Here is an 11,341-nt window from a genome sequence, read left to right as displayed (position 1 = left end):
ACAAAACACATAGGGTCCTTTGTGTTTGTCACATTTCATATGGATGTTTATGAGAAGAACAAATATTAATTCAGCAATGTTTGTTTCTACTCTGCACTGGCACATGAGCTTGTAAACATGCATAGTTTGAGGCACAGTCATATATGTAGACACATAACTACAAGTGAGGACATCTTATAGACTTTCACAGGCAAATTATTTTCTATTCCCAAATCAAACCTGTTGATATTTAAAAAAAAGAGTAATGATTTAAATGAGCCCTAATGGTAAGAAACACCTGAAAGGACATTTTCAAAAAATAGGCCACCTCAAGTATAGCCAAATGTGCACACACAAAGGAACATTGTGCCATATCTCGCTGGCTCATTTCTTCCTGTCCTCAAGCCTCTGCTTTTGAAAGTCGCTCTTTTATGGATGGAGGGGGAAAATTGATTGCCCTTACATATCACTGAATGTTCTGTACCAGAATAGAAAATATCCATTCATTTATCTCCACACTCTGAGGTGCAGTGGTGTTAGCCACGTGTACTGACTTATAAACACCATGTAGCCCACAGCACAACCTCACTATAAATATTTTCCAGCTTTACCTCTCTCTCTTTCTCTCTCTCTCTCTCTTTCTCTCTCTCTCTGTCATACTGGATCACTAACAGCCATTTTCTGTAAATAAGACAGCACAGGCAGAGCCTATTGCAATTTTTCCTGTCAGTTCTTATTTAAGTCTACATTTTATCTATCTCTGTGCATTATATTGTAAATATAAAGATTGTGGAGAATAGAGGCCAGAGTCATAAAGTATGAGCAAACTGGATATTGTGAAAGCAGCTGAATTCAGTATTTTTATCGAATGGTCCTTATATTTATATGCGGCTCATGAACATTAAGACCATATGTTCAATACCCTTCTGCATTTTTGGTATTTGTTTTGTTGTCATGTGACTGTTTCTTTAAAGTTTCAGATGGCTGAAAGCCAAACAGTGTTGCTGGCTCAAATTAAATTTTACAGGAAACAAAATGAATTGCCACGAAGCAGTCAAAGTGTGATTTATCATGTTTGTGATCTTGAGACCACTATGGTACATTGGACAGCAAATCTGGCTGTGCCTTTGTGCAGTGCCTTTCAGCAGAGGGCAGCTTCTCTTTATCTCTCTAATGCAATAAATTAAAGACTAGCAGATATGCAGTGTGACCAAATATGAATGTGCCTAAATGAACGACAGATCAAAAGAAAGTTTCATCCCTTTTAGTGAATATTACAGAAAAAGGAACAAAATATAGATTATTTTTCCAGCATATGTTTTAGATAGATTTTAATCACTTAAAGAACTGTAACCTAGCCAGCAGTATAAATATCCATATGGACATCTTGCTCACTTGGGAATTGATAATTTATAAAGAACTAATTGAAAACATACTGATTCTCTCTCAAAACCTCCACACAAACATGATAAAACCTGCCGGTACGCATGCGCAAACTGTGATTACAGTAACGACCAGAGATGCGCGCTGCGCTCAGGCGGTACCCAGAACTCCGCGCTGACATTTTCAAAGATTCATCTCGCTAAATATGACATCCAAAAGGGTAAGAATCTCTTAATCTTGGTTTGTGCTCGTTTTTTTTCTGACATTTCAACCAGACAGCTTTTAAGTAGCCTACTTTCCAAAGTAATTCTCTCTTAGGAAGAAATGACGCCTGTTTGCATGCTCGTTGTGAGACATTTCAAAGTTTTTCTGCGTTGTGTCGTCTCGTCAGCAGCTGTAGGTGCTTTAAGATGGAGTTGATGGACGAGCTTTCCGACAGTGATTCTCATCTGGTCCAGCAGATGTACAACGACACGCTCCTCCAGCGGAATTTAAGCGCTTTAGATGATGCAGATGGACCTTTACCAACTAGCATAAAGATCACGGTCGTCGTGGTTTACCTAATAGTGTGCGTTGTGGGACTCGTGGGAAACTGCTTGGTCATGTATGTAATTATCAGGTGAGAATAAGGGTTTTAGAGATATGCGTGGTTTGTTTGAAAAGTTTACAGTTAGGTTTGGTATGGTTAGTGTATTACTGAACTTCATGCAACTTAAGCAATATCCAATTTTGAAAAAATAATCATTTAAAAGATTATTACTGGATTACAAGAGCTGTTTGTGTACAATTTCTCACAAAATCTATTTCAATGTGACTCACACTTACTATCTAAGCACTCGACATACTGTTTACTTTACTTAAAGGGGACATTTCACAATACTTTAAAAAAATTAAAAATAAATCCTTGGTGTCTCCAGAGTATGTATGTGAAGCTCTAGCTCAAAATACCATGTAGATAATGTATTATAGCATGTTAAAATGTTTACCACTTTGTAGTGCTGTTTTGGGTGTGTCCTTTAAAATGCAAATAGCCCGATCTCTGCCCTAAATGGCAGTGATGTGATTGGATAGTACAGATTAAGGTGAAGTATATCCCCTTCTGACATCACAAGGGGAGCCAAATTTCAATGACCTATTTTTTCACATGCTTGCAGAGAATAATTTAACCAAAACTAAGTTACTGGATTGTTTTTTTTATATATATATTGTCTAGGTTGATACAAGTACTGGGCACCCATTTTTTGCACTTAAACATGAAAAAAGTCAGATTTTCATGATATGTCCCCTTTAAAACTTGTACATTACATGATAAAATAAGCTTGCTCTTATTATTCACATCTACTGCTTGTTCTCTTTTCATACCAGACTTGTATAATGTTGTAAAGCGGCTTGTTTACATTGCTAAATTAATGTTTGGTTCTTCTCCAACTCTCTCTCCGGCTTGAAACAGCTGTAGACGGGAGGCTAGACATAGCTTGTGTTTAATTATATAGTGTATATATAAGCATTTCAGCATTTAACATTTTTTAAAACAATTGCTTGCCTAGGTGTCAAAATGTCATCAGATTTGATAGTGAGATTGAAAACGGTTTGACAGCTTTAGGAAAATACTAAATATTGTTGTTACAAACTCACACTCATTGATTTCCTTATTGTTTGCTTTTACATGACAGGCACAACTATTCAGTAATTTTGGCTTATGCTATTATGTTTTATTATTGTAACTGTGAAGGATTTAAATTCTTATCAAATGCACAAGCTTAAAGTGACACCATGTAATTTTTCAACCTTCATAATACATTTTCAAGACCCTTGTGATAGTACATCGACTTTAAATAGGTTGAATGACATGTCTACCATAGCCTGACGGGGTCTGTATCACTTTTACTCGTATTTTAAAACTTAGGGTTTCTGGTAGTAACCAGAGCACAAAAAAAACTACAAAATTCGACTGCTTTACGGCATACGTCACTTCCTCCACACAATTTGTTTTTAACGTGAATTTTGCTGGAGGCTACTTAAGGAGTGTAGAGAGCAGTTTCTAATATGTGACTCTGTGGCACAGTCTTTAGTGTCACGGACCTATGACACGGGCGACCCGGGTTCGATTCCCCTTTAAGGCAATTTTTTATATAAACTGTTGATTCATACATAAATGCGATGTTCTTTATAAATTACGGCGATTATATTGCATATAGTTCCCTGTATTCAGATGCTGTGTTCACGTATTTACCTTTCTTTTTACTGTGTCTATGATATTTACATTACAATCCAGGATGCTATAGCACTCAAACTTGCTCACAGTGTAAAACCAAACCCTATTCATTCACCAATCAGATCCGAGCGTTTCTCTCTTCTCTCTTCCTCATTTGCTGCGTTCCGCTGTCACTCGCGTGACGTATTACAAAGCGGCAGACCTAAACGCATCGGTTTACTTGGATTTGGAGCGATTTTCACACAAAAAAGAGGAATAACGAGCGCCATTGCGGAAAATCCTGGTGGCGAGGGAGAGAGAGAGGATGCAACAATATTTGTTTGGAAAAAGGCAAGGAAATACGTCTGGCCGTTTCTGAATTGGAAGGCTGCAGCCTCCGGAGGTCAAATATGCAGGCTGCACACGTCGTCAAGCCTGGGTTATTAAGGTAAACTGAGCATTACATTCGCAGGTCATAAGCATACTGCAACAATTTACGATTAACTAAGTATAATAGTCAACTTTGTAATTGTTAATATTGTGAAATAAGACAGTCTTGATGACGTATTAGAAATACGACATCCGGAGGCTGCAACCTTCAGATTGAGAAATGGCTTCTGCCACAACGAGTTCCTCATCAGAAAGTTGTAACATGACTGCGTTTCTCCCTGTTGTCTCAAAATGTTGATCGTTTAGCATTTTAAATGTTTAGTTTTTAGTTTAGTTTTAAGGTTGGCCAGTTCCTTTCCTTTGCGACAGTGCTGCGGCGCTTGTGGGCTCTAGGGGCGCTAGAAGTGAAAAATACGTGTCTAGCACCCCCTAGTGGCCAAAAGTTTCATGGTGTCCCTTTAACTGCATCATTACAAAGTGGTAAAAAATAGTATTGGTGTCACCTACTATAGTCTTTATCAAAGGGAAATAATGGTTGAAATGGCTGTTGTATGAGTGAATGTGATTTTGTCTTTATGCACTGCGTGTTCATGCATTCATGTGTATGGTCATTATTCACAGACGTGTTGATATATCGTCCTATGGGCCTATTTTAAAACCTGTTGCTAGGCTGGTTACTAAGCACTGCTTGCAGAAATGTCTTTTCCTCATAAGACTAGCCTGTCTCAGCATTCCAGACTCATTGAATTTGGATGACAGTGTCTAATAACTCTTATGGTTTTAAAGCATTTTAACAAGGTTTCTGAATACCATTACTACAGTCCTGCTTTTGTATGCATGAAGATTTAGATTTAAAGTTAAACATTTCAAAGAATTTTAGATATAAACAGTGATATGTATATTAAAATAAAAAAGCATAAATGCATGATATATTTCATAGAAAGAGTTTAAATATAAAATAAATATAAATATACAACTATTTCCTGGCATTTAATAATATAGTACCTTACAAATTATTTTGTAAGAATAATTTTTGACCTTGCCTTTGAAATCCAGGCTAAAGTTTCATAATGTAATTTTGAGATTAGAAGCATCATAGTTTAAACATTGATTTCACAATGATTTCACTCTTGATGACTTTGTGTAGAAAACAGTACATCACAAAAAATGACTCAAGGCACAGGCAGGGTAACATTTTTTTAATTATATAAAAATGTTGAAATTACTCATTGTAAATATTAACATAGATATTCAATTTTTTATAAAATTTATTTGTAAGGATTTTTAATAACTCTGATAGCAATAAAAAGTTATGTTAAAATACAGATATTCATATGAATGTATCATCAGATGCTTTTATCCCTAGGCAGCGTTTGAGGGCGGGCAGGGGGGTCACTGCCCCCCAGACCAGAGATAATTATGATTTTGCCTGAGCTATTAATAAAATAGAAATGTGAGAATTTATATTATATTTGTCTTATGTAAACTTAAGTCTCAAATACTTTTAATTAATTTAAACCATGGCTGCATCCGAAAACTTCTTCCTTCTGCGGCAGCATTCCAAGGCAGGAAGGCATCAAGGCATGTCCGAATCCAATGTTAGGTTTATTTCCCGACTCCTGACATTGTTCCCACAATTCTATGTGTGTGTGCGTAGTATAAATAAATATATATTTTCACCTTTTACACATTTTAATTGCATTTCTAGCGAGAAATATTGTAGTTTTCAAATATGTGATTAGTTATCACAATGGCGCTCTCTGTTTATATTTCAAACACGCTGCCTATGAAGTGTGTCCGAATGCTTTTCTTTTAGCAGCCTTCATGCCTCTGGAGTCATTGCCTCATGAGGCAGCGAGGTAACAAGTCAGCTGCCTAAGTTTTTGGACGCAGCCGACATTTACAAAATTAGGAACTCTCGTGCTAATCTAAAAATATTGCAGTACCCTTGTTTGCCAATAGGTTTCCCTAAGCACAAGCGTGAAACTACGGCTATGCTTTTATCTAAACAACTTACATGCATGCATTTACCCATGTAATTCTTTTTTTTACTAATGTGCCCTCATAAACTTCAATCAAAATTTGAACATGTACTCTTGTGGCGATCAGTTTTTGAGGACGTCACCTATATTATGGCTTGGGCATGAGCATCTGTTAACTCCGCCCCCTCCAACTGTTGTTCTGCTGCCAGTTCCATTTCTGAATGAAACGTCTACTTTTCTATATCCAATCAAAGCACGGTGAAAAAACCAATTCATGCCCACTATTTACCATGTGTGATTTTCTGTTTTTATTTGGAAATACTGTGTCACAGAAGTTGATTGCGATTTCCGGTTCACAGGGACTTTAAGTTAAAACAGTAAATTCTATTTTCATTACTGTCATTTTGTACATTTTCAAAAACATGCTTAACTTGTATCTGATATTTGTAACTGCCGCAGGTACACAAAGATGAAAACAGCCACCAACATTTACATCTTTAACCTGGCCCTGGCTGATGCACTAGTCCTGGCCACGCTTCCTTTCCAAGGCACAGATGTCCTTCTCGGTTTCTGGCCGTTTGGTCTGGCTCTGTGCAAGACTGTGGTTGCCATTGACTACTACAATATGTTTACAAGTGTCTTCACTCTGACCTCAATGAGTGTGGATCGATACATAGCGGTCTGCCACCCTGTGCGCTCCCTGACTGTTCGTACGCCTTTCCGGGCTAAACTGATCAACGTGGCTGTGTGGGTGTTGGCATCTGCTGTAGGAGTTCCAGTCATGATCATGGGCCAGGTGGAGGAGGTCTTTAATGGTAGACGTGTCTTTCCTTATCTTATTCGTGTTGTTTATTCATTGTATATTTGGACAAAATACTATGGAAGTTTCAAAACGGTTTGGTTACAAGCATTGCTTAAAATATCTTCTTTTGTCTTTAGCAGAACAAAGAAATGCATGTTTGTAACAACTAGGTTTTCAATTGTATTATTTTTATTTTTACTTAATTTCTCGACTTCACTTCTCTCCAGGTTTTGAGTGCGTAGTTGCCCTGCCCAACCCAAGAGGACACTGGGAACCTGTGTTTGCGACTTGTGTCTTCCTCTTCTCTTTCTTGATTCCTGTGGCAATCATAAGTTGCTGCTATGGCTTGATGGTACGACGCCTACACAGCGTACGTCTCCTTTCAGGCTCAAAGGAGAAAGACCGTAATCTTAGGAGAATCACCTACATGGTACTGTCTGTGGTCGCTGCCTTTGTGCTCTGTTGGATGCCAGTTCAGGTCTTAGCTTTGATCCAGGCCCTGGGGAAGGTGGATCTCGGCGGCAGCCGGTCTGCAATGGTAGCCATGCACTTCTGTATTGCCCTGGGATACGCTAACAGTAGTTTAAACCCTGTCCTCTATGCCTTCCTGGATGAAAACTTCAAACGATGTTTCCGTGAATTCTGTGTGCCTGCGAATTCTGGTTTGTACCTCGAAGAAATGCGCAAAAAGTCACTGAGGCGAGAAGTGAGAGAATGTGGTGAGGTAAAAGAGGCAACGGCTTTAAAGGATAAAAGGGAGGTTATTGATGTGTGTGCCATTCCAGCGTGTGTAAATTAAAATTGGCCTTTGTATGGTTACCTCTTGAATTCGAAGAAAATTGCAATTGGCTGGTGTGAAAACAGAGGCTTTTGTCTGGTTATAATTCAATTTTAACAATGTACAATTCTTTAAATGGGATAAAAGGGCTTTTTATTTTAAAAATTGCACTTTCTTTTTTTGACCTCTGTGTACTCTTTGCATTGTTTAATGTAGCCCTCAGATCTTTAGATTAATATTATAAGTTGTGCTGGACAAAGATTAATCGCACACAGTGATTTTTGGCATAATATATGAGTGTGTGTTGTGTAATTAGTATGTTTATATAAATACACACACATTCACGTATGTATATAAGAAACATTTACGTGTGTGTATATATATTTATTTATATTTTTATATATTCTATATTGTATATAAATAAATGATGAATAAAAAATGATATATGAATAAAAAAACATCTAAAATGAATATATGTGTGTGTGTGTAGTTAAATATACATAATAATTACACAAAATACACACACATATATTATGCAAAAATTGCCCAGCACAAATTATATGTAGATAATATTATGATTGCTTTTAGCCTTAATGATTAAAATGGTGTGTTGGAATTGGATATGCTACTTATGTGATTTTTTTAAACAAATCTGTAAACACCTATAATCTTTAACACAAATGTATGAGTTATGTACATAAATACATATTGCAAAGAAATTATTGTATTAAACATACCTAAACATATATGTAACACTGTCTGTGAAATCCATGCTAAAGTCTACATTGAATTATGAGATTAGAACCGGGGGACGCATCATGAAAATCTGACTTTTATCATGTTTAAGTGCTATCATTGGGTTCCCAGTGCTTCTATCAACCTAGAAATGTGAAAAAGATCAATCCAGTAACTTAGTTTTGGTAAACTATTCTCTGTAAGCATTTGAAAAAATTGGAATTTGGCTCCCCTTGTGATGTCAGAAGGGGATAAATCCGCCTCTTAATCTGCACTATCCAACCACGGCACTGCCATTTAGTGCAGATATCAGCTCATTTGCATTTTAAAGGACACACCCAAAAAATTCACATTTTTGCACATACCTACAAAGTGGCAATTTTAACATGCTATAATAAATTATCTGTATGGTATTTTGAGCTAGACCTTACCAATACGTACTCTGGGGACACCAAAGATTTATTTTACATAATTTCTTGTGAAATGTTTGATTTTACTCATTGATTTTAAAATGATTTCAATCTTTGACTTGGCCTTATTTAGTCAATATTAAATACATCAAGATTATATTTTCACAGAATGTACTTTTTGTTGTGTACAAAACAGTAAATCCCACAAAAAATGACTTTAGCTGGGTTTTCACAGACTGGGTCAGATATTAACTACAAATATTTCTCAGTATTTAAACATAATGTCCCTTTAAAATCTTTTAAAATATGTATATCAGAACAGAATGTTATTAAAATTATTTAATGTTATGTGTTTATGTCTCTGTCTATTTTTTCCTGATTTGTGAAACACAGCTGAGTGGTAATTGGGTAAAGACTAAGACACTTGTTGATTTTTACATTTTACTTTAAGGTTATACTGCAATGATACTAAGGCTCCTGAGATCATGTGTAGTTGATCTCTGTTATATGGCCACTTTAACTAGCAGGAGTGAAGGGTCATAGAAACATCTGTTTATGTCTGTACAGTGAAATATAGAGATGTTTTCCAGATGCTGTTAATGCTTCATGCTTTGTATGCCATGCTTTTCTTCTCACTTCAGCCTATATCTTAATTTAACTCTTGACTGAACAAAGAAAACAAAAATATACTGTAGATAAGCTTCTTGTTCTACTTCAGGAAAATAACAAATCACATATACAAAATGATTTAAAAATGCATGTTATAATAACACAAGCAATTAAAAATGTAATTTACCTAATTAACCATGTGTTTTTTAATCAGTGCTGAAATATAAATTGGTTGAAATGCATTAAGACTTTAGCTTTTGTAAACAAGGCCACCAGCATTAAAATCAATGTCCATCACTGAAAAAGGAGACCGTTGTGAAAATTAATATCCATAAATAATTAAATGCTACCTCTGCTTTGAGAAGTTGCTTGTCAAAAATAAACTTAAATATTTATAAACAACAAAACACATAATTGTAAGCACCCATTTTTTGTTTTTGTTTCAATCATTGCAACTGTGAAGGTAAGAACTACTTTATTAGACCTTACTAGACTGACATCATAACCATGCATTCTTTCAATCAGTTAATGTTTATTACTTTTTTGTTTATTTGATTAACTGTTAGTGATAATAGTGTTTGTTGTGACTAACATAGTGAGAATTTAAAATGTGAGTAGATTGATGCTGACTTTGAACAGATCACTATTGATGTGAAACTACTGTAGTTTTGCTGGTTTAGTTTTTTTTTAAGGGATAGTTCATCCAAAAATTATAATTCATTTACTCACCCTCATGTTGTTACAAACCTGTATATATTTTTTGTTTCGGTGAACATGATGTAAGATTTTGAGAAATGTTTGTAACCAAACCATTCGTGGACCCCATTTGCTTACATAGTATTCTTTACTATGAAAGTCAATGGGGTCCACGAACTATTTGGTTTACAAACATTCCTCAAAATATCTGCCATTGCGTTCATCAGAACAAAGAAATGTATACAGGTTTGTAACAACAGAGTGAGCAAATGATGACAGAATTTTCATTTTTGGGTGCACTATCCCTTTAAAGGGATGAAATATATTGCATTAGTGCCACTTTGTGGTTGATTCAGGATTTTGTTTTTATACAGAAAGTGGTGAATATGGTTGGGTTAGTCATAGCATGTGTTCTTTCAGAATGTACTTTTTTTCTTATGCAGTAACTCTGTGACTGACAGCCTCACAATATCTACATGGTTGTGAATAAATTACATTTTTGTACTCTCTTCTCTTTCTTTTAAATACTCAAGTCAAGGCAGTACCAGTTTAAAAGTATGGTTAGACATCTCGATTGGGTTTGTGCATACTGGGAGCACATAGAAACAAATGAATCTTGTTTTTAAAAATCAGTTCCTCTCTGTCTGTTTATAATTTACTCAACTCTCACGTCTTTACTGTTACCAGCAGGTGGTAGCACTAGAACACAAAAACTGCTCTGTCGCCTGACAAATACTTTTGTAGTTTAGCTGTGTCAAATCAGCAATACTTTAGCCTATTTGTTAGTTTGTTCACTTTTTCATCATTTTAATATTTGGTCTTTAAAATTTCATTTAGAAAAGGACTGTTTTCTCACAAAGGTTTCAAAGAAATGACGTTTGGTAGATATGATATTATTAATGCAATGTAAAATGCTTTCATAATTATAGCTGATCTTACCTGAGATATCCAATAAGAAAGAGAAATCTGAGATCTATTTCATATCCATTATTCTAGACATCAATGAGATTAAATAGAGAGCAAATGGAAACTTTCAAGTCTCATGCATCTCTTATACTCTACTGTATGTCTTTTGAGAAAAAAATGTCTCAATTTGCCAAGTCTGCAATCAATTATCGGTAATATTGTCGATGAACGGTTAAACCAAACATTTATTATCAATTTTCTACCCTATATATTTTACCCCTACAACTTAAATTCATTTAAAAGCTCCATTCTCTTAAATTGCAACCACTGAGCAATACAATTTTCCTATTTCACCTTAAAGGAAAATTCCACCATTTTTCAATATTTTACTATGTTCTTACCTCAACTTAGATTAATTAATATATACCTATCTTTTTTTAATGTGTGCACTTTTAATCTTTTACAGAGCCTCGTGAA

General features: G+C 35.5%; 1 protein-coding gene across 2 annotated transcripts; it reads left to right on the top strand.

Moving 5' to 3' along the window:
* Window positions 1-1,469: 1,469 nt before the first annotated feature.
* On the top strand, window positions 1,470-9,021 carry LOC135775380 (delta-type opioid receptor). 2 transcript variants are annotated; one of them, XM_065285503.1, is made up of 4 exons: window positions 1,470-1,582; window positions 1,754-1,981; window positions 6,388-6,743; window positions 6,958-9,021. In XM_065285503.1, the coding sequence occupies exons 2-4, from the start codon at window positions 1,773-1,775 to the stop codon at window positions 7,527-7,529; spliced, it is 1,137 nt and encodes a 378-aa protein (XP_065141575.1). In that variant the 5' UTR covers window positions 1,470-1,582; window positions 1,754-1,772; the 3' UTR covers window positions 7,530-9,021. The 2 variants fall into 2 exon arrangements, with proteins under 2 accessions (XP_065141575.1, XP_065141576.1); XM_065285504.1 differs by having other exon boundaries at window positions 1,495-1,582; window positions 1,757-1,981.
* The last annotated feature ends 2,320 nt before the right edge of the window (window positions 9,022-11,341 follow it).

This window comes from Paramisgurnus dabryanus, chromosome 21, assembly GCF_030506205.2.
Source record: "Paramisgurnus dabryanus chromosome 21, PD_genome_1.1, whole genome shotgun sequence".
Classification (NCBI taxonomy): Eukaryota; Metazoa; Chordata; class Actinopteri; order Cypriniformes; family Cobitidae; genus Paramisgurnus; species Paramisgurnus dabryanus.
This window is presented reverse-complemented; position numbering and strand designations above follow the sequence as displayed.